Here is a 24536-nt window from a genome sequence, read left to right as displayed (position 1 = left end):
TGAATCAGGTAAAAAGAGAATTCTTAAAGCTCTTGAATCATTCTAATATGGATCTGACACATGTAGCTATGTTTTACCCATCTGCCTCAAAATGAGACCAACAACTTAATCCCGCAAATATCACCAAATGACTTATTCAGAAAAGCAAGGAAAAGGACAGTAAAGATGTCTTCTAAAAGTTACAAATGGCTATCCATCAAAAAGACATCCCCCCTATTCATCAAACATATTACAGTAACTGTAGACAATGACCTATTTCCTATGTTACAAATCCATCATTCTACAAAGGCGGCCCCAAATCTTACTATAGAATACAACTACCAACAAGTGGAAATTGTTGAGCTGCACTTTTCTTTGTAGGAGGAACAGCTGACATCCAATGTCAATAGACATTGAATGAACTCTTTAGCTCTCCATCTCCTTAGAGGCTGAAATTACAGAAAGGGTTCGACCAAAACTAATAAAGAGTTACTTATTCGTAATAATTAATCGGATCGACCTTCTTTCCTGCCACGTATTCTACCCATTGGTCTAGGTTTCCCATCTGATTTTCCAAAACTTTCCCCATCATCTCGGGTCACAATTCTCAAAGGATGAGCTTCTGTGTTGAAAACCCATTCATCTAATGAGATGACTGAAGGGGGTGAAAAAAGAAGATAGAGATATTTGAGAGTCTCTGCAAGAAAGAAGGTTTGCATCTTATTGTCCTTGACACCAGTATTAACCTGAGAACACCACCAGCCAGCAGTAAACGAACAGTCACATAGTTATCAAGTAAGGAAAATATCCAATTCAACATTTAGCAGTTATCAGTTTAGTTTTGTCTAAGCATGGATATTTCAATATTAGTGGGCGTATCTGGAAAACCATAAAACTGATTCAGTTTGGTCTAAAACAATTCCAGATAAAAAGTAGTTCAACTTGAACTGTTTCTGTTTTATAAGCATTTTCTCTAAACCATAAAGTAATCTCATTTCAACCTTTTATGGAAACATGTATATTGTGAATGAAAAGAAATTATGAACTAGTTCTATGTTTCACCAAGTTTGGGAAACAATAATCTCGAACATAAAGGTGAAAACTATTTTGAGAAGCGTTTTCTGGTGGGGTCCACATTTGAAAAAAAAGTTTTCTATAGAGTATACCTACTTATTTTGAGAGACCCAAAAAGATCTAAAGCTCTACTTGTAAAAAAAATTAAAAAATTAAAAAGAGGAAGAAAAAGGTTGGCCGCCTCGGACACATCGGGGTGGTCACGTAGGCACCCTAGGGTGGCCACACAGCTTTTTTCCTAATTTTTTAAATAAGAAGTGTGCTCTTACTTTTCCAAAAATTAAACATCTGTTTTGTGAAAATATTCTTGCAATGAGGGAATAATACATCCGAGAACAAAAAACCAAGGACATAAAAAAATAACAAAAAAGGACACTCTTTCAACTAGTTCAAACTTTGTAGAACAATAACAGTAAACTTTATTTAGACAAAATCAAGAGTCAAGACAAAGTCTAGTGTATATTAACTGGAAATCTACACCAAGACCAAAACATGATGAAAACAGAAAAAGAAAGCATCACCAAGTGAGATCTTAAAACAACATCAAGCAAAGTGATCAACATCATATACTCGAAACCCCGAGGGGTAGTACTATTGATAGAAATCATGACTCACAAAGTACAGGTTGCTAGTTCAAATCTCCAACATCCCCTCCCATTAGAGCCAAACACACTAATCCAAAAAAAAAAAAAAGCAGAAAAGAAATGACATTCACAATTTTTCCATGAGAAAAAGACAACTTTTTTTTTTATTATTATTTTTTTTTCCCGAAAGGCAACATAATTTACTAAGATTATATTTGGATGAAGAATCTGACAAATTCTTAGACCTTTTAAACTAATAGAATTTAATTTGATGGCATTTTCAGTCCCATCAACTTAAATTTCCATTGTTCACGAGTTTATTTAAAAATTGAAGTATTGTATTAGTCATAATGATGATGGCATTGGTTGTGACAATGATATGATGATGGCAATAGTATCGTGTCATGGTGTTGGTTATAGCATTAATGGAAGATGATGAGGCGGTGTGGTAAGAGGTGGAGGAATCCGGCTTCTGTGCGGTAGTGAAAACTACCGCACAGATGCTGTTGCCCAAAACAGTACCATTTTGGGCAAAACGATACTGTTTTGGGCAGTGAAAAAGTAGAAATAAAAAATTTATTAAAATTTAAAAATTATAAAAAAAATTATAATAATTAAAAAACTAAAAATATTAAAAAAAATTAAAACTAAAACAAAAAAATAAATAAAAATGGGGCGGGGTGGCCGGCCACCCAGAAAAAAAAAAAAAAAAAAAAAAAAAAAAAAAAATTTGAGGGTTTGGTTTTTGGTGGTGGCCGGACCACCCAAAAACCAATGTTCGGAAACATCCCACCACCTAAATCATTTGGTTCCATCAGTCAAAGGCTGTTCTCTTTCGGAGACAAAAACACAAACACCCAGGTGAGAAAATTGTCACCACCTACTGGTTGAGGAAAACATTCAGGAAAGTAGAAGTGAAATCATACCCCAACAATTGAATAGATTAATTTGAAGAAAACCCAGAAAATGAAACTGCCCAAAGCGCTAAAATCCGAAAGATTGGAATCCAATTGTCACATCTAAAGCTGCCCAGAACTATAAAACAGCCTTCTTGAACTTTTTGCAAATACAGATGCCACGAGAGAGAGAGAGAGAGAGAGAGAGAGGGAAAAGGTGAAGATGCTCAGATGCATTAAATTGAGTCAAGGGATAGAAAAAGACACAGACATATATACAAAGAGCGGAGCAGCCGGTTTTGGATTGGTAGGTTTTGTTTGGGCTGACAGAAAACTGCCCATGGCTTTGCTTCTTCCTGCTTTGTATTGAGAAACCCACAGGTATGGGGTTGCTCAGCCACCCCCATAGCCCTTGGAGGTGGTCTGGCCACCCCCAAAACCAAATCCTCAAACTTTTTTTTGTTCTTTTGGCCTTTTTGGGTGGCCACCCCACCCCATTTTTTTTATTTTTTTTTGTTTTAGTTTTTTTTTTTTTTGGTTTTAATTTTTTAATTTTTTTAGTTTTTTAATTATTATTATTTTTTTTTAATTTTTATGTTTTAATGAATTTTTTATTATTTATTTTTTGTTCCTCCTTTTTAACTGCTCAAAATGGTACCGTTTTTCTCAAAACAGTACCATTTTGGGCAACAACATCTGTGTGGTAGTTTTTCACTACCGCACAGAAGCCGGATCCAAAGGATTGGAGTATGGTGGTGGCAGTACTGGCAACAAAAGTAATAGTACCGATGCAAAGAGTAATACTAATGGTGGTATGAGAATGGTAATGCAGATAAAATTTGTATGGCACATTTCCCATAGAATTTGAACTAGGGATTTGGAAAAACTCTATGGTTAACCCAAAAAAAGTAATTAACATAGCAAATTCCTTAATTACAACTTCAAAATCCCACTTCATAAAGGAGAAAAATAAAATTATACTTTGCACCAACTTCAGAACATTAAAGAAAACTAAGCCATTTGTTCCAAAAAACGTTAACAAACTTAGACTTCTTAAACTCAAAGATGATGTATATGAGTCAGCACTGAAATGATCCACTAAATTTTGAGTAATCTACATGAATCAATTACCATTCAGGAATAGAAACCAAGATAAATTTCGAGTAATCTATGAGTCAATTAAGTTGTGTGTAATGTAATCTAAATCAATCAATTAAAATTCAGGAATAAAAAACAAGTTAAATTTAGAGTAATCTACACGAGTCAATTAAAATTCAAATATAGAAACCAAGTAGCATGGGCTTGAGCTTAAAGTTCTCAAGATCACTGATCAATTTTGAATTGCACAATGACCAAAAAATTCCACTAGTTTATGTCAATGGTAATTTGCCACCATGGACTGCTAGAAAGTGTTTTTTTTTTTTTTTTTTTTTTTTTTTTTTTTTTTTTTTTTATAATATACAGTGGACTGCAAGCTGTGCTTCTATATACAATTGTTTTATGTTATTCCATGGGGGCTGTTATGCAGAATTACAACGGAAGCCCTTCTACCCTGAGGATATTACCATATTCTTCACAATACACATATGGAAGCAATCTTGAGACAATAATAGAAAGCGCAGTACAGATGTCTTATTCATTAGCCAAAGGAATCTTTAGTTAACTAAGCCCCCACCTTTATTAAAAAAAAAAACATATCCGATATAGTAATTCTAATATTTATTATAAGATAATCTGAAATAAATGCATAACAAAAGTTGGCACAAATGCATAAGTTTAGCTGTGGATTTGAGGAAGGCTTACATCTTTCAGTCCGACATATCCAGACTCTATGCGGGAATTCTTCTCAAAGGCTTGAAATATATTCCAACCCCACTCTTGGTATGTCTTGTTCCCAGTAACACGCCAGAGGTAAAAGAGTGATTCAACCGTCTCAGGTCTCAAAATGTTCCATGATGTACCCACACTCATGTCCTAAAAGAGCCATTTATGGAAATTCTGTAAGATAATGGAAATAATGTATCTCACAAGAATAAGGACAACTCACCCCCCCAGGATGAAAGAAATAATTCTCTCCAGCCAATTTTGTTGGCGTTGACTGATAGAAGTTGTAGCAGGTCCAGGCCAGCTGCGAAACAAGACATTGCATAAACCAGTCAAAGAAAGAGGCATAGCTGTTACAAAACGAACTATTGGAACAAATGGGATCAACAAGTGCAAGGAAATACAATCCCTATCCCCCCTTACCCCCCCAATCAGAAAAAGAATAAATGTATATCACGTATTGAACTCTTGCCCCTTTATCAAAGCACATAAGACAATCTAGAATCTTGGAATCTCCAAAATAAGTAATAGATTTAAAAGCCATGCTGATAAACCAAATTGAAAGACGCATTAAAAATGTTCTGATCCCCAAATCCAATTCTGTTTGTTAAAAAATCCTGCTTATTTATGGAATGGAAGTGTAAGGAAATATTCGTCTGCCAAGTTTGCACCAGTCTATTATTGCTCCTTTGATCTAGGGTCAAAACAGAAAGAAACGAAAAATCTTTTCCAATATACACCTCAAACAAATTATACAAGAAAACCAAAAGCATCGGCTTGAAGTACCAGTATGCAAAAATCATAGAAGATTTCTAGATCACTGATTAAAAAAAAAAAAAAAAAAAAAGGAAGGATATTAGTTTGGTTTTCAACCAGAGATGAAGTGCAGAGAAATAGACATTTGGCGATATCAGAAACCAAGAAATGATATATAAGATACAATTTATCGTATAATCTTATTGTAAAATTGCTTGTGAAGAAAAACGTCTCATGGAAAATATGTTTTTTTTTTTAAATAGCAGATTATGACTAACAAGTATTTCTACTGTGCAGGTCCGTCGAGCTTAAATATTTTAATACCCATCCTCAAAAGTGGCCCCACCTAATTCCGGTGATATACATCCTCTCTCTTGTCTCTCACAACTACAGAAAGCTTTAGATATGTGAAGTGTTCACAAAGTCCATCAAAACTCCATGTAGGTAATGTTTTTAACATATTTGTGTGTATTTACAATATATTATACTAAAGTCATTCATAAAGAAAATAATCAAGTTCGGGATTAGTAAATACATTTATGAGCTACACAATTTTGAATCATGAAACATGTTAGGGAATGTTTATAAGGTTTGGCGTTCAGAGTGTTGCATTCACAATTTCAAATAAGCATCCATATTTTGTTGAAAACATGTTATTTTTTATATTAGTAGCCAACTTCTCCAAAAGTGCCTCTCAGAAATCCCCTGCCAGTTGTAGGAGTTTAAGTAATGCTACACACATCGATTAATAATTTTAACTATAAGTCTAAAATGAATTGAGCGGATCTTCAGATGCTCCTCGTCAAATGGGTCACCTATTGGGTCATTGATAAAACACGGCCCAATTCAGGTTTTGACTCAAAGTACTTGGTGAACATTTCCAGACCATAATTAGGCTCCATCTGTGGTCCAACCGGTCAGACCAACCAGTCTAGTCAGGTTTCTAAAAACTCAGTTGTTTGAATTTTGGTTCGGTGTTTGTTCATGTTTTCGTTCTGCATGTGCAAGGTCAGCATTTGCAACAGTCTTACTAGACTGATGGAATTTTGAGACTCATGGCGTACACACCATTTGAGCGCATTAGCAGCAATACCCTCAATCATTTTGAGAAATAGGAGCCTTTTAGCTCTCAATTTGTTCTCTTCTTCCCCACTATCTCTCACTCTGAAAAACCTGGTTCTTACCCATCTCTCATCTCCTTATCCTACATTTCTCCTCCTCCAGAGTTTCACCTGAAAAATGTTGAATGCTGGAGGTTGCCATAGCTTCTGGTAGAGTCTTGTGAAAAAGTGTAGGTTGTGGCTTGGATGATGCTCCAGGCACAAGGCAGTAATAGAAAGTAATGGTAGCTGCGGGTCCAGTCAACACTGATAATCAAGGAGTGATGTTGGGTAATACTCTTGTTATTTGGACCTGGAGTCCACAAATGTTGATAGCAGTTAGTTTGGAAATTATGATTGCTGTATGCAGCGTCCATGGCTAGGGCTTGTGAGTGGTAACTGAAAACTCACGGCAACAGACTTCAGCCACTTCAGTGACAATTGGAAGGTGAAGAGAAAGAAAATGATGGAGAGCGCGACAAGGAGGAAACCAGTGGTCGATGTTATTGAAGTGTTAGAAAGGAAATTGACAAATCACAAAGAGAAATGCTAAGCCTCATTCTCCCAACCATCTCCTAACCATCTTTTTTTCAAATGGATTCAAATCCACCATTGGATTTATAGGATTACATGTGGGTCCAATATATTCAATGGTAGATTTTAAAAAAATATATGTATGGAGATGGTTGAGAGATGGTTAGGAGAATGAGGCCTAGCATTTCTCAATCACAAATGCCCTCAGATTCAAGAGTTATGAAAAACAAATTAAGTACTTGTTTAGCACAAACAATTGTAGGTACAGTATGGGTTTTAGCACAACCCTTGCATATTACATGACGATTCTTTCCTGTGGTTTTAACAAAAAGTGAATGCAGAGAACACAATATCTAATTTTTCAGTCATTTTAGTTCATCCCCTACCCTCAAAAAATTTCACCCTGGGAAAATTTGAAAAAACCCATGGCTCCCCCACAAATAATAAACCATGTCCAAATTGATCTTGAATTTTGACAACGGCCATGATAAATCACAGTTCACAAATTATAAAAATGTTATGAGGAATTAATATACCTCTTCTGCAAGTGATAAGAATTTTTTAGATTCATCTGGACCATAACCAGACGATCCTAAAGCTAGCATTCCTGGAGCAAAGCAGGCTAATTCATCCATCTGCACATAAATTAGACAAAAAAAAAAAAAAAAAAAACCCGAAGCATCAGATAATAATTATTAATTTGATACTCCCCCTTCCCCTTCGCCTTTGCATTGCTCAGGAAAAAAAATTATTATTATACCGCTCCCAATAATTTACCTTGTCTGACAGAGAATCGCCATTCTTCTCACAAATATATGCAAATGATGATGGTGTTGTTCTCCTAATCAAGCTTAACAGACCTTTCATTGATTTCTCCCACATTTCTCTGCTTCCAAGATTCCACAAGAAGTCTTGACATCAAGAAGAAAATTTAACGAACAAAGAATACTGATGTATATAAAACTGGATATTCAGTCTTATATACATATAGATGAAATGGCGAAGGCTTCTCACCTATAATGCTTCACAGCTGAAGTTCTATTCCCCTGTATCCAGACTTTGAGTAAGTATTCATAAAAGCTGCAATCAAATTTTTGAGTTAAGCACAAACCCAACTGAAGTAAAACATACAAGACTGTTTATGGGACGTAGACCAAGTAAAAGTGAAATCATCACAATTAATTAAATCTGAAACTCATAGCAGTTAGTGTAAATCACAACAAAATTTCGAATGGTGAGTACCTATCGCCCATAGCACCAAAGGTTATAGTTGAGTACGACGAAGTTCCTCTGTGAGGATTAACATAGATAGGAAGCAAACCATCAGCAGGAAAAGATTGATTAAGCTGTACTATAACGTTCTCCACCTGAAACATGAATATGCAAGCCATTCAATTCACTGGCAGCACACCAGCACCAGGAAATATTCCTTTTTATCAAGTGAAAAACATTTGGGAGTACCAAACCCTTAGAATAGCTCCTTAACAGAAAATGCTTACCTATACAACTATTCAAGCCAGGTTTTCTATGCAGAAAAAATAGGTCGATGATTGTTAAAATTTCATCAGATATCATTTAAGCACATTTAATACAAGTGAAAAATGAATAATAAACCATATCTGTTGTTCCATAAGATTGGAGCCAACCCAATCGCACCCTTTCCTGCTTCAGTCAAAGTCCAATGAAACAGCAACTATGTTCCAGAAAATATGTATGTGGCCAACCCCTAAACAAGAATCTTCTGCATATGAGCATGATCAAATACCTTCTGCTGATACTTCGGATCTCCTGTCCTTTGAGATAGAGCAATAAACTCCAGCTGCTCTGTCCCAGAATCTGCCAGGATACTTTCGCCCTAGGAACAAGAATATTTTAAGATATCAAATATCAAGAATAATTTAATAAATTACAAAATACTAGTTGTGAATGTTTGACAAAATATCTCAGTGCGATCTACAAAATCAAGGTTTATGCATAAGATAGAATTATAGATTCAATAAATTAATGAAGTGTAACAGGAGAAAATCTAAGATGAGACATTCGGCAATCAGGACCCTTCCAGGCTATTAAATATCCTTCATGGGAGATAAAATGACAGTCAAACAAATCTTAATATGTAAAAGAAATGGTGAAAGCAAAAGATTTAAATTAAAGTAGTGAAACAGGAGAAAATCTAAGATGAGACGTTCCGCAATCAGGACCCTTCCAGGCTACTAAATATCATTCATGGGAGATAAAATGACAGTCAAACAAATCTTAATATGTAAAAGAAATGGTGAAAGCAAAAGATTTTTTTTAAAAAAAAAAAAGTAGCAATGACATGTTGGTCCAATGGTAATTGGCTCGCTTCACAAGGATCCTCAGGGTGAGAGTTTCGGAGTTAAACTCACCCTGAAGAGATTCCAAAATAGAAACAGCCTTCAACAATATGGCCCCACAGCCATAGTTAAAAATCAACTCATGAAAATGTAACCCAAACTATATGGGATAATGAACTCTGCGTATAGAAAATTAACTTACCCCGGTCCATCCAGGGTTGTGTGCCCTTCCATGTGCCAAGTTGATTATGTTATAAGGGACCCCAGAAGGTGTATCCCATGCAGGCAGCAATCTATCTGCAATGTCTCTAGCCTTATTGAGGAAGACTTGGTCTTTTGAAAGATCATATGCACTAAGAAGTCCACCTACAACTCTGAATTTCAGGAAAGTAGACAGGATTTAGCGGATGCAACATGGCTCTCACTCTATGTTGCTTTTAAAACCACATGATGTCATAGCCCACAACAGTTCATGTTAACAAGGAACAAGACAATTCAACTACATAAACCTTATAACACAACCTTATGGTTGTCTCAAAAACGCTAGCATCATAATCCTTGTTAAAATCCAATGAATTTGCAATCCACCTGCCAAGAAAAATGGGGAATGATATACTAGGATTGTAAATTAAGGCCCATGAGAATGACAAACAAAACATGAAAGTTAAGCTTACTCTCTAGCTTTCTGGAATTGCTCATCAAGACCCATGATGTATAACGTATCAAGTGAGTCTACTAGAGTGGCTCCAAGACCACCAAAGCTATTTACACCACTCTTTGACTGTGGCTGGTAGCAAAATGAGAAAGGGTATTAGTCGTGAAAGTTGTGTGCATAAACTAAATAACATTGATATAGCAAGGAAAGTGAAAAACAAAAATGCCATCAATCTAAAACTTTCAGGCTAGACATATAATTTATGAATCATCCCGTCTCCCTCTGCAATTGTAACTAGACAGACCATAATGCTCCATTAGATTGTTGAGCACGAAAAGGAAAATAAATATAGGTGTATTAGGACTGATATGAAGACTAACTCCGCAGCAAGAAGCAACTAAAAGATTCATAGTATGACGGTGATTCAAGTGCTAGTACTTGATCCATACGGAATCTTATTGTTCCCATATCTTTCTCGGCCAAGCATAAAAGTAGCATTTGGACTGATATTTTTCCTCAATAGATCTTTTCTACCTCCCTATGACTGCTGGCATTTCTTTTCCATCATCAACTGCTTTACAAAGCCTAGGTGTCCTATACACTACAATGGTTAGATAAAGACACGATAACCTCTAGAGGCAGATTACCTGTTGAAGGACAATGTAGGACAGAATTGGAAAAATATGTGTGTGTTTTATAGAACGGATATCTCAGGATTTGTATGTAAACTTAGGTTTGGAAAAGATAGGGTTAAAGAATGAATGGACTGTTTCTTGAAGCGAACAGCTTGCAGGGATTTTTCTGGCAGAAGGTTGTGCTTTTAAGGATGTTTCAAGGGACGATTTGCAATCTGAAAGGTTAAAAAAAAAAAAAAAAAACTATGGCAGTGTGCCTTAATAGTAAAAAAAAACTCAATATACCATTAATCAAGGTAAGGACTCTTCCTTAACCTTTTTTTTTTTTTTTGATAAGTAAACAGCAGACTTTATTAAAAGTAGGCGCCCCAAAGTACACTGGGAGTATACAAAGAAGATCACCTAACTAGAAGGGAAAAAACGTACAAGGAAATCATCAAAGCTAAACGACACTGGAAAGACAAACGCTACAGTCCAAAGATACAAAGTATGGAAACAATAGGATAAAATGTCCTCAAAGGACCTCTCCAAGTCCTCGAAACACCTATTATTTCTCTCTCTCCGTAAGCACAAAAAAAAAACAAGTAGGCACCATCTTCCAGACCGCAGCACTCCCCCCCCTACCTGAAGACCACCAACAAGCCAGCAACTCGACAACCCTACCAGGCATCACCCACGATAACCCAAAGCGACCAAAAAAGGCACTCCACAGAGCAGACGCAACCTCACAATGCAGAAGAAGATGATCCACCGTCTCCTCGCTCTTCTTGCACATACAACATCTGTTCACAACAATCACATGTCGCTTCCTGAGGTTATCTAAAGTCAAAATTTGCCCCAAGCCGCTGACCATGCAAAGAAAGCTGCCCTTGGAGGAGCCTGTGTCCGCCACACACTCTTCCATGGAAATCTCCTCCCTTCCGAACAAGCCAATGAGAAAAAGAGAGACTTGACCGTGAAAAAACCTCTTTTGGAGGGTGTCCACCATAATCTATCTTCAGACCCTCGACTCACCCTAGCTGCATGCAGCATCTGGAAGAAAGAGGTAAAGACATCCACCTCCCAGTCATGAGCCTCTCTAGAAAAACTTACATTCCACTGATTGGACCCACCTATCATCTCCAAGTTATCCGCAACTGAGGCCTCCTTTACACAAGCAATACCAAAAAGAATCGGGAAAGCTATCCTGAGGGCTGTGTCTCCACACCACCAATCATGCCAAAAGCTAACCCTAGTCCCATCCCCCACTACAAATCTCGTAAAGCCTTTGAAAGTATCTCACCCTTTCCTAATATTCTTCCATAGCCCCACCCCAAATGCTCTTCCAGGCTCAACAGAACACCACCCTCCCCATAAGCTTCCATACTTCGAATCTACCACCATTCTCCACCAAGCATCTCTCTCCGTCCCATATCGCCATATCCATTTCCCTAAACGAGCGCGATTGAACACCAATAAATTCCTAATTCCCAACCCTCCTTCCTTGATCGGAGTGCAAACCTGCGACCACTTCACCAAGTGGTACTTAAACTCCTCACCTATCCCACCCCATAAGAAATTGCGTTGAAGCTTCTCAATGCGCTTGGCAACACTCACCGGAATAGGGAATAAAGACAAGTAATAAGTGGGCAAGTTAGCGAGAGTGCTCTTGATAAGGGTGACCCTACCCCCCTTCGACAAATACACCCTTTTCCAACTGGCCAACCGATGTTCGATCTTCTCGATAACTCCATCCCAAATCTGCTTGGACTTATAAGAGCCTCCCAACGGGAGACCAAGATACTTCACTGGCAAAGTACCGGCCTCACACCCTAAAGTACCAGCTAACAACTCCACTTGCTCCACATTCCCCACCGGAATTAGCATCGACTTAGCCAAATTAACCTTCAAACCGGATGCAGCTTCAAACCACAAAAACACACTCCTCAAATAGCGTAACTGGGCGGGCCTAGCATTGCAGAAAATCAAGGTATCATCGGCAAATAAAAGATGAGAGACAATAGAATTGCCGACTTTGAAGCCTTCTACCAACCCCCCCTGAACCACCGCAGAAATCATCCTACTCAAAGCCTCCATCACAAAAACAAACAACAAAGGAGAGAGGGGATCCCCTTGTCTCAAACCCCTGGAGCTGCTAAAACCGGATCCTTAACCTACTATGACTATATTAGCACACAATTTCAAACAATATGCAATAAAAGACCTAACTGGGATTCAATGAAAATAAACCCACGGGCCACGACAGATATAAACTTGTAGAAAACTCTAACTTGAATCTACTACCAAAATACCCTCAATTTGCAGGGGTTGAGAAAACTACAGAGCTGACAATAGCTCATGAAATAAAAACCTAATTCCAAACAGATTTAACCCTAGACTCTAATGACTTGACCTTCATAACCATACAAAACTCTTTTCATTTTAATGCTACACATGAATGCATCACATGAAAAGCTTCAAGTTACTAACACCAAAGTCGCTCTAAAGACAGCAAGTTGACTCTTATTCCATGGCTGCATCAGCCCAAGAAAGAGAATTACGGGGCAAGTACCTCACATTACAGACAAGTCTCTTACACTTGAAAAACATAAAGCATAGCCTAAGGAAATGATCACTCTCTCTCCACAGCATCTTTGGAAGCTCGGTCTTCCTTTTGGATTGTGCAATGGGGTATTCAAGTAGATTTTATGTGGAAGCCAAGCCTTTTGAGCTCATCTGTGAGGAAGGGGTATCAGTTGCTCGAGTTTTTGAAAGAAGCATGGTCTCATGCGTTCTGTTTCTCTAGGTTGTGTTAGTGTAAAATGGATGCTAGAGACCATGGAAGAGGAATTATATAGATCATCTAGGATGGGTGCTCCAAAGCCTATATCACCCAGTGTTGCTCGAATTTTCGCAAACGATTTTTAGTTGTTGCAGAATACACCGGTGGTGGCCGGAGGGATTTTGTGGTTGTACAGAAGGTAAAGGAAGTAGGGCTTGGTCGGGGCTTGCTCTCAAGTTCTGGAACATTCTAGAAGTTTTCTAGCTATCCGACGACATTGTTCATAAATCCTCTCGTTCTGGGGTCTCAAAGTGGGAACCTTCTTCTAGCATGTTTGTACGCCGTTTGGCGCCACAGTTGCATGATCCAAACTTTTTGTGTGATTTGAGGAGAGATGTTGATATCAGTAGCGCTCTTCATGCTTTGAGATGCCAATCGGATCGCTTGAGTGGGGATGAGGACCAGCTTATTGTGAGATTGGGCGTGGACCTGGACTCGAGCCGAGAGACAGTTGAGTTGGTTAGTAAACAACATGTTCGGGCCATTGGTAAAAATCTAGTTGGGTCTATGAGCAAAGTTAGCCCAGGCCAGGCTGCTACTATTGCGTGAAGCCTAGTCAATAAGGGAGGGTTGTCCTTCCCATAAGCATCAATTGGGACTAGAGACCCAAAGCAGTTAAGTCGAGTTTATGGTGCATTAATAGGAGCAAAGGCCCAATTATCTCACAAGTGAGACATTGGCTCAAATTTAAACCAACTCTTAAGTGGGTTAAGAAAACGCAAGCGGGGTCAAAGCCTTCTTAGGGTAAGGATTTGGGTGTTGGTATGGGTCCTTCGGGTGAGCGCTTAGGTGTCACCCAGCATGATGGATCTCCGTTTGTCCCAATGCTTAGCCTTGCCGTCCGTGTGGGAGTTGATCAGATGGGGAAAAAGAGCGTTGTGGGGGGCGTAATCAGGGGGAATCCTCTCATAGGCAATTCTCCGTCCACTGTGTCACCGCTGAACACTCAAAAGCAACTTTTCTCGCAATCTTCATACTTAGATTTTGTCGAGGAGGAGGATTCGATGGTTGTTATCAGCTAGGCTTCCTAAGTTGGGTGATTTTGGCATCACCCTCAATTCTTTTTTTTTTTTTTTTAAGAGTAATGTGAACATTATTGAAAAAGCACAGAGGGGCGCAACCCTAATGCAAAAATATATACAATAAAAACCCCTATGGAATATACAGAGAGCACATATTCAAGAACTCATCTATAGTCAGGACAACACTACGATGATGAGCCAACGCCCACAAGTGTAGCATACAGTTCATATTCTTCCTCATCCCATCCACCGAATAGTACTTATCCTCAAACGTTCGGGCATTCCTCTCCCGCCAAATACACCATGTGATGCACAAAGGAACCATCCCCCAAATGACTTTAGAGATAACCCCCAATTCTAGAGGGTTGACTTGTTGTGTTCGGCAAATTGGATGTAGCACTAGCAATGATGCGGTATCTAAACTTGTGCGTTGTGATGGTATAGTAACAGAGGTTCTGTTATCAGAGCAACATGTTGCTCCTAGTCTGAGACTCTTATCTATTAGGCAACTTTTGAGGTTTTCAAGTTGGGCTATTGTAGATATCAAAGGGAAGGGGGGCAGTGAAGCAGGTTCCTCCACCGAGGTTCTCTCCTTCCCCCATGCCTTACCACTATGAGTAGATGGGGGAGAAGTGTCAGTGTTGTTAAGGGGGACAGCTTGGAATCCATAGTTGTGGGAGGTTTTGAGGTGGTTTGTGAAGAAGGGCTCAATATCCTTGAAAGCATGTCTCCGCCACTCAGATGTGAATTTTTTAAAGGAGCCAATCTTTTTTTTTGATAGATAATATCAATTTATAAAAAACGAAAAGGGGCGCAACCCATGTACACAGAAAGTATACAATAGAGCCCACAAATGCAAATAGCTATTAAGCTGAAAATGAAGCACATAAGTCTAAAAATTCTGCAAGCGTTATATACAAACGATTATGCATGATTCTCACTCTCGTCCCAGCGGTGCGTGAGGAATAGGGACGGAGCGTGGGTGAATTCTGATCGGTGTTCCGGTAGTGTAGATTGAGGACCATCGAATTTTGATTGGAAAAATGGGTTATCTAGGGTATTTCTATGTAGAAACTAAATCTTTTGAGATTAGATCGAATGTGCAAGGCGGAGTCCAATTGGCGGAGAAGAGTCGGGGAAAAACACGAGACATGATCATGGCATGGCCAACCATCTTCTGGTTAGTGAGTGCATGGGACTATTTGACAAATATTGAGATCGTTCATGACACTTGGAGGACTTTTCGCTTTGGTAGTTTTTTGTACGTGATGCAGCGAAAAAATAATTCCCACGGCAATTATCTGGAGTTATCGTAATATGGTGGGAAGGGACGGAGGAGCTTTGTGATTATACCGGAGGGGCATGAAGGGAAGGGATGGAAAGATTGCCGTTCGCAATTGCAGCGACTAAAGTTGCATTTTGAGAAGAATAAAGAAGGGGTGATCAATGGGGAGGAGTCGGAGGGAAAGAGACAAACCAGCAGGGCTCCAAAAGAGACCAAAGAGATGCAACCGACGAGCGGAGGGACCAAAGAGATGCCACCGGCAAGGCCCCAAAATCAGCAAAAGGAACTTCAGAATCGGCGTTCATATGCGGAGGTGGTGGTTGGGGAAAATAGCACGACCGGCACCTCCTGTACACAGGCAGCCGGTGAGGGGGGGTCGAACCTTCGTAAGGAAGGTGCACAAATTCTGGAGTTTACGCCCTGCACCAAAAGGAAAGTTTGGCGACACACACGCTGGAGAATCTCATGAGCATTAAGGAAATTCCGCTTTCCTTACAAAAACAGATATCCAGCTGTCTAGAAAAGCTGGAGCAGGGCGGTGGGAATAAGGGGCTGGAGATGGGCAGGAGGAATAAGGAGATGGAGATGGGCTGGGGTAATAAGGGGAAGGAGAATCAAATGAGCCAAAGCAAAATGGGGAATGGGCCCCAAACGGGGTGAATGAGAATGGGCCTGAGCAAACTAAAATGGTTGTAGAGCTAGTAGATAAGCCCACAAGGTTGCAGATTATCAACAGGTACCGCAAGATATACGTTCGCCGGTATCCCACTAGAAACAGGCGATGGCGTCCAAAACCGGTGAGTGCAGTATCGCTGGTTGCTGACTAGAGTGTGACGCCGGAGCAAGAAAAGGAGGATATTGACACAGAACACGCCGATGCAAGTGACCACATCTATCTACCGACAATTACAGGTTCGCCGGAGACTGATCGAAGCGGAATGCTTGAGCAACTTACGGAACTTCTTGGCACAGAACACGCCAATGAGAAGGATGGACCATCTGGGCAGGCTGAAAACAAGATAGAGCTGGCCGAAGAAGGGGCTAGAGACGGTCTAGACGCTGCCGGCGTCGTTTCCATGGTACCAGCAACGGCAACTAGAGGTACAGCGGCATCAGGGGTGGCGGAGCAAGGGGAGACCATCTCAGACAGGGCCGAAGAGGGGAGCACAGAAACATTGGGAGTCTCTGAAGTTGTGGGTCAGCCCGTGGATCAGACATTATATGCCCATTAACCACTAGGAACTCCACCGAATTATTTCTTCTATAACAATTTGCCAAATGATGAAAAAATTTAGTATTAGTCTCCCCCTCTCAACCAAAATGCCCTCGACTTTTGTCTCAAACTCACTTCTTCAAGAAAGATACTCCTCTCCAACTCTCTAGAAAAAGCTTCTTTCTTCAATTTTTCATGTTCAGTTAATGTTCCTCCGCAATCAAATCCAGCTCACAAAGACCCTCCACCATCTCCTTCCTCCGCTTCCCTACATTATCAAAGACCTCCTGATTCCATTTCTTCAAATCATATTTCAATACTTTCAATTTGTGTGCCAACACATAACTCGGAAAACCCTGATAAGTATACGAACCCCACCCAGTTTTTACTTGCTCTACAAAATCCTCCGATTGCAGCCACATTCTCAAACTTAAAATTCCTACTACCCCTACTCCCCACACCACAACCCAACATCAATGGAAAATGATTAGACAATATTCTAGGAAAGCGTCTTTGAGAAACATCTAAAAAATATTCCTCCCACTCTAGAGATAGCAAGAATCTATCAATTATCTGACCATGCCTCAACATCTCGATTATTAGATGCCCAATGTAAAATTCAAACCAGATGGAACAGATAACATACAAAACAAAAGGTTTAGAGTACCTGAAGTTCATCTTGGCCCCATGCATATTTCTCATATGAACTCCAGGCATGGAGCATTGCTTCTTTAACTTTCTCTCTTCGCTGAATGTCAATTGGATCATCTGGAACAACCTCTTTCTTGGAAACCTGACCATGTGTATTATCTAGCTCTTCCAACTGAAAGTAAAATTTACTAATTAGTCCAACATGTCTGGCACTTTACAAAAGAATAACGGATTACTGTGGACTAAGAGTTATTGCATACTATACTACAGTTCTGTCCACACTTGAAGTACTTGAGCAATATGAATTTAGAAAACCATGGAAAGAACAATAGACCATTTTTTTAAAAAATAAAAAATAAAAAGGAAGCCAGAAACTTGGCTGTTTAATTCACAAATAAAAAGTTACTAGGCTATTTTGTGACTACATAACTCTATTTTGAGAATATGTTCAAAACAGATTTTCCTAGGATAAGCATAAATTTGACCATAAGTCTAGGATTAGCATTCTAAATTTCTTACCAAATTCTGCAAACGGATCATTTCTTCATTTAACTTGACAACTTCTAGCTGCAAATCAGAAAGAAGTTTGTCAGACAGCCAAGAAAGAAATAAAGTCTGAGAAAAATTCTGCACTATAATTTAACTTTTTAGAGAAAAACTCACATGAAAGAAAAATATACTCTTTATAAATCCACATTTGAAGAAAAAGGTTATTCACAACTAGTAGTCTGACATATATTTTCTAATTATGAAGTGCAACCCTATCAGAAACAGGTTATACCGACATAACCCTGTTCTTTAATTTGTTGTACTCCCACAAATTGAGACAGGGCGGCAAAGACAAGCTTTGTTAGGTTCCTTCCAAGAGAGGGTTGTTCAATGTCAGATGTTACTACAATCTCCTTGTTCGCCATGATACCACTCCTTTCCCTTTGAGGAGTATTGGGCGGAATAAGGCTCATTTGAGAGTAATGTGGTTGACTGGTGTTGTATGTGTAAGAAGAGTGGAGAGTCAATGGGCCACCTTTCCTCCATTGTGAGATAGCTAGTGCCCTATGGAATACCATTTTCAGCATTGTAGGGTTGGCTTGGGTTATGCCTAATCGAGTAGTAAACCTTTTCGCTTGCTGGAAACATCAATGTGGTCAATTTCGGGATACTACTATGTGGAAGTTGGTTCTGTTGTGCTTTATGTGGAAGTTGGCTCTTTACGACTCTTTACCTCTGGTCAACTACCTTTGACTCAAATATTTCTAGTTTTCATGTTTTCCTTGAGCTTTTTTCATCTACTTATGTGTATCTCTTGTATACTTTTTGCATACTTGGGTTACGCCTTCCGCGCTTTTAAATAAATTACATTTACATTTTTTTATAAGTAATAATCATTAAAAGCATAAGACGCCTTTTAGTGCACAGGAAGTATACAAGAGAAAAAACATCTAGCTAGGAGCAAAGAGAATAAGAAAATCATAATAATTGATCACCACCACAAGTCAACAAGCAAGAGATCATTTCCAGTTTCCAGATGCAAGAATTGCGACCGATTAAAGTGATAGAGGCCTATAGAGGCTTACTAGTAAAGGGACTGGTTGGAGCGACTGATAGAAGAAAGAAAAGCGGGAAAGGATATATTTTAAAAAAAGGCCTTTTTAACATGGACTGATTCCGACTAATTATTGGACAGATGACCCTTTGCCATAGACCAATTGCAAGCGATTCACTAGCATAAAGCATAAAGAGATACAAAGTATGGAAGAATAAAGACTAAATCTCCTCTAAAGTCCTCAAAACTTATGTTCTAAATCTCCCTTAAAGTCCTCAAAACTTATGTTGTTCCTTTCCTTCCATAGACACCATAAAAGGCACAAAGGCATCATCTTCCAATGGTGCTTATAAAAAATAAGCCTTTAAAAACTTATCAAAAAATTAATATAGTTCTGTCCCCAAGGAGTAGTTCAATCAACTAGAGACCACACCTTATGAAACGAAGGTTACTAGATCGAATCCCCCCCCCCCCCCCCTCTTGTTTGGACATATCAAAAAAACCAAAAAACAAAAAAAAAAAAAAAAAATTAATCTAGTTCTGAATTTTTAAAATGCAACCCCCCCAAAAAAAAGGAAAGGAGAGAAAAGAGCAAACCAAAGGCACTTCTTGAACTTATGAATGAGTTGTAGCTAAAATGGGCATTCCATCCTTCATAAAGAAGAATTCAAAACCTATTAGATGCCTATGTAACTTAAATAAAAAACACAAGGTCCCATCTTTGACATAATATCCCAAATTTACCAATTGGTTGACATTCACTTTTAGATTCATCAGGATTGTCAATGTATGACATTAAAGTTGCATTTGGATATGTCAAAGCTAGGCCAAATTTGGGGGCCCAACAGATTATAGGCTCATTTTTGGTAAGTTCACATTTGAGACATATCAAAACAATTTCAAAATTGTAGGACGGACTTCAAAACGGCACTTGAGGGCTCCAAATAATTGCTAGAATTTTCACCTCCAGGCTCATTTTTGGTAAGTTCACATTTGAGACATATCACAAAGCAATTTCAAAATTGTATGATGGACTTCAAACCGGCACTAGAGGGCTCCAAATAATTTAAATAATTGCTAGAATTTTCACCTCCAAGCTCATTTTTGGTAAGTTCACATTTGAGACATACTTCACCTCCCTCCCTCCCTCCAGGCTCATTTTTGGTAAGTTCACATTTGAGACATATTTCACCTCCCTCCCTCCCACCTCCAGGCTCATTTTTGGTAAGTTCATACCTCCCACCTCCAGGCTCATTTTTGGTAAGTCCACATTTGAGACATACTTCACCTCCCTCCCTCCAGGCTCATTTTTGGTAAGTTCACATTTGAGACATATTTCACCTCCCTCCCTCCCTCCATCACATGAAAGATGCCTTTGTGAATGGAAAAGTTGGGCCAAATTTTGGGGTTGAGCAAGTGTTTAGGTTTGTTTATGCTAATTTCCTATTTGGGACATAAAACAAGTCAATTTTAAAATTCTAGGACAAATTTCAACCCAGCACATGAGGGCTCTAAAAACTTGGTAGAAAATCCATCTCTCTCTTAATGCTTGTCAATCTAAGACAAGAAAGCAGCATTTGGATATGGAAAAGCTGGGCCAAATTTAGAGGAAGAGTAAGATTTTAGTTTCATTTATGCCAAGTTTACATTTGGGACATAACACCGGGTAATTTTAAAATTCTAGGACGTTGAGTTGACATTTAAGGGCTATATATACTTGCTAAAAATTCCACCACTCAATGCTTACCACCAATCTATGACATTGAAGATACATTTAGATATGGAAAAGGTAGGCCAATCTTGGGGGTTGAGTAGAACTTCAGGATCATGCTAAGTTCACCTTTGGGACATAAAACAATGAAACTTTAAAATTATAGGACAAATTTCAACCGAATACTTGAGGCCCTGAGGGCTCTAAATACTTACTAGAAACTCCACCTCTCTCATCTAAAGATCTCAGCAGATTTGCATGTGGCAAGGGCCACTCAAGGCCACAAAACCATTTATGGTGCCCATCTAAGTCACCATAAAATTGTGCAAAGACACAAGATCTGATGTGCTCGCAAATCACATATGGCATTGAATTACATTGGGAGGTGGACGACATGCTAACAACAACATCAGCAGTTTAGAGGATTATTTCAAATGAGATCGCAAAATAGGATAAGGAGTGGGAGGATGGTGTCTATCACTCTAGCTAGCTGAGGAAGATGAAGGGTGTCAGTAAAGAAAATGTAGTGGATCTACAAGCAAGCCTATGACATTCTTGGGAGTAGTTTAGTGGATTATTTCAAATGAGATTGTGAAATAGGATAAGGTGTGGAAGGATTATCGAATAATGTCTAACGCTCTAGCAGCAGAGAAAAGGCTTAGTGATGTAAGCACAGTGGGTCTACATGCAGGCTTCATGGCATTTTGGGGATTAATGTAGATATTTAGGTGTAGAAACTGAATATGACTACCGGGGCCTCTAACATCAATAAACAGTTAGATCTACACTGTACTATAAGACTATACGGCAGTATTACCATTGGTGGTGAATCAAGTGACAAGTTGTAGTTGAGCATGCCCGAGAATATCCAAACATGCAGGTGAAGTTCTAACACCTGATTATTTCTATAGCTTCACTTAACTCCAAATACAGAATTCAAATAAAATATTTAGAAAGCTAACAGGATTCCCAAACTCATTCACTCAAAAACCCTTTTTAAAATAGTTCCTAGAATTTCTTATATTCTCATTCCAAACACAAACAATGAGCTCTAGCTCAAATAGCACCTCCTAACACTACGAAAAAGGGATAGAAAGTGGATTCAAGACTAGCTGAGTGTGTGTTCAATTTACCAAAAAGGAGGGAGAGAGAGAGAGAGAGAGAGAGAGAGTCTCTATCCTAACTGATGTCATTCTTGCTTCTTACAACACTGAACCTAAAGTTTTTAGTCCCGAATTATGGAAACAAAAAAGTGATTATGAATGGAAACAGTTATTTCGTTAAAGATCCTGATAGTTCCTCCCCACCTCGATTCTGCTCAGTTTCAATGAGACAACTTCACCATTATCATTCTTGATAATCTTACATCTTCTTCACTTCTAGTAGGTTCCTCTGTTTTAAGATTGTTGGCATGATTAAATGTACTTTCTTTTTTATTCTCTTTGCAAAACAAAGCCTTTACATAATAAACAAGCTTGGGCATTAAGCATTAATGAGCTACAGTGCAAGCCTGAAGCTCCTCTTTGACTCGTGACAGATTAGTTTCTATTCCGCTCCAGTCCAGTCGGCTATCTTCACATTCTCTCACCCTCTCCCATCCCCTTAGTTATATCACTAGGACCATGGATTGCTACTTCTAGAAAAAAAGAAGTGGAATAGGCCACTATGATATGATAGTTACTCCCAAACATTGCAGGATGAGCGAAAGGTAATTTAGAATTTTAGATCACCCAGTTGAAATTATACAAGCCAAGAATGAGTATCTCTTCTTCTTAATCTCATCCTACAAGAAAAGTAGCAAACCGTAGCTTCAACTCTCACATTCAATATTTGACTTAAGAGATGCCCAATAATGATCTACCATGTCATTTTGGTTCCTACGTAAGACAAACAAATAACCGTCGAAATTATGTGGTTCTTATCATTGGACCAAAGGACCTCTCGCACGAATGAGTCTATCAATTTTCAAGTGCATCCATATTATACGGCGTCCTCAATTTCGAAAACTGATCGTATAGCAAAACCTTTGAACAAAATCAAACCCTATATAGTATGCCAAACCCTCCCATGTAACACCCCCCGAGAAAGACCAAAAACAGAATTTCCTAATTCTCCGATCAGGATCAAATAATATCCAAATCCAGAGACTAAAAACCAGATCGCATTTCACAAGTAGACAAAACAAACAATAACCCTTCATTCAAATGCAAAAATATTAAACAACGGAACAGAAATGAAAATTGACGTTGATTTCACTTACAAATATTCTCAGGTACTAGAAATTGTAAAACCCAAGATTCAATTTTCGTTTTCACGGACTTCCTCAGCAATCAAACAGAGAATATATCTATCGACCTAACCCAAAACGCAATTTTTTATTTTTTTTTTCTGTTTTACCTCGTGTTCTCTGATCATAGTCTGGCGATCCCAAACGATGAGACTGCAACAAACGAATCCAATGAAGAGCAAAGCCAAGCGTTTCGGTCTCTTCAGGTAATACGACGGGTGACAGTACCTCCATTTGCTGCTTGCAGACGACGATCTGCTACTCCTCGCCATTTCTTTTCTTCCTTAAAAGCTTTTCGGTTTTTTTCTTTTAGACCTCTTTCATTTTCAGATTCAGAACCATTTCCTTGACTTTTGTGCTGTATTGGCCGATCTAAAATCTGTCCCAGCAGGAGGAAAATTGAAACGTTTCGATGGGATAATGGTAAAGGTCAGTGCGAATCCTCTATTCTTATTTCTTGAGGAAAATAGAAAAACAGAAGCAGAAAAAGAGAAGAAATGTTTCCGTTTGCGGCCTCCCGTTTCGTGAGATGTGCGTTTCTGGTGTGGGAGAAGAGAAACGGGAGAGGACGAGGAGGTTGGTTGAGAGAATTCGGGCAGAGAAAAGTGAAAAACTCTGTGGAATTTGATATTTGGTCAAAGTATGGTGGGTTTACCATACCTCGTCAACTACGTTAGTGGACCAATCAAATACTGCCATCTAACGTAATTTAACAATCGACAAGACGGACCAGGATCCCCTCCAATTGAGATTAATTGGAGAATCTCATGTTGAGGGATCCTGGTCATTGATGGAATCTAATGGTGTAAGAATTTTTATGTAATCGAGGTGCAATAACTTTTGACAAGAGCTTTTTGTTTTATCGATCCTCAAACTTTTTTTACACACTTTCCCTCGTTTCAAAAATAATAATAATAATAATAAAAACTTCTTTCTTCCCAACCCTATACTGTTTTTAATTATTATTTCATTTTCCCTCCAAAAACAAAAGAGAGCTCATTCCTCAAACTTCTTCTACAAGCTTCTTCTTCATTTGAAAAGAAAAAAAAAAAAACCTTCTTCTTCCTCACCACACCACACCATGAAAGCTTGAAGCTTCTTCTTCACACCGGAAAAAAGCTTCATTCTTATTAGTGTTGAATTTCTGCCCCCAAACAAACAAAAAAAGAGCTCTAGAACAATGTAAGTACTATTCTCATGTCTTTCTATCTTCTATAATCTGTTGAAAGAAAACCTAGAGTATAATATATATTTCTATGTGTGTACAAATAGAAAAATGTGTATGCACATATATATCTTAGCATGGTTGGGTGGTAAAAGTGTTTTATGTTGATGTTGTTGAAGAGAGATATCAAGTTCGAAGGGGCTTGAGGTCTGTGATCAGAGATTAATGAAAAGTCAATAGAAGCATAAAAGGCCAAAGGGGAAAGGTATAATAATCAATTGCTTAGTTATTTGTATTGAGTTTTTTTTCTTTATTTTTTTTCAAGTGAAAAAGGTTGCAACTTGCGATTCCTTATGCTTACTTTTTTATTTAAAGTTATAGATTCGAAATGTGGTACTCTATATACAATTAGTTTTGCATTAAAAAGATAAATTATCCACATAAAATATGTAATCTTATTAGTTTATATATATATATATATAT

The 24536-nt window shown here is 38.5% G+C and overlaps 1 protein-coding gene across 1 annotated transcript; it reads right to left on the bottom strand.

Annotated features, from left to right (window-relative positions):
- On the bottom strand, positions 1 to 23523 carry MNS1 (alpha-mannosidase 1). The gene is made up of 14 exons (XM_059600735.2): positions 22999 to 23523; positions 17867 to 17914; positions 17364 to 17519; positions 9740 to 9852; positions 9588 to 9653; positions 9268 to 9439; positions 8513 to 8602; positions 7990 to 8114; positions 7762 to 7827; positions 7525 to 7633; positions 7284 to 7382; positions 4581 to 4661; positions 4337 to 4507; positions 1 to 725 (listed from the first exon to the last, which is right to left on the bottom strand). Exons 1-14 carry the CDS (start codon positions 23158 to 23160, stop codon positions 486 to 488), a joined length of 1698 nt encoding a protein of 565 aa, XP_059456718.1. The 5' UTR covers positions 23161 to 23523; the 3' UTR covers positions 1 to 485.
- Positions 23524 to 24536: the final 1013 nt, after the last annotated feature.

This window comes from Corylus avellana, chromosome 6, assembly GCF_965113065.1.
Source record: "Corylus avellana chromosome 6, dhCorAvel1.hap1.2, whole genome shotgun sequence".
NCBI lineage: Eukaryota > Viridiplantae > Streptophyta > Magnoliopsida > Fagales > Betulaceae > Corylus > Corylus avellana.
This window is presented reverse-complemented; position numbering and strand designations above follow the sequence as displayed.

Excerpts from the sequence above, each read along its gene's own strand:
- MNS1 (XM_059600735.2), bottom strand. The coding sequence starts at position 23,160 with ATGGCGAGGAGTAGCAGATCGTCGTCTGCAAGCAGCAAATGGAGGTAC. Across the intron at positions 8,603-9,267 it reads ACAACCCTGGATGGACCGGG|GGCGAAAGTATCCTGGCAGA; the intron begins GTAAGTTAATTT and ends TCTTGTTCCTAG. Across the intron at positions 8,115-8,512 it reads ATCCGAAGTATCAGCAGAAG|GTGGAGAACGTTATAGTACA; the intron begins GTATTTGATCAT and ends TTCATGTTTCAG.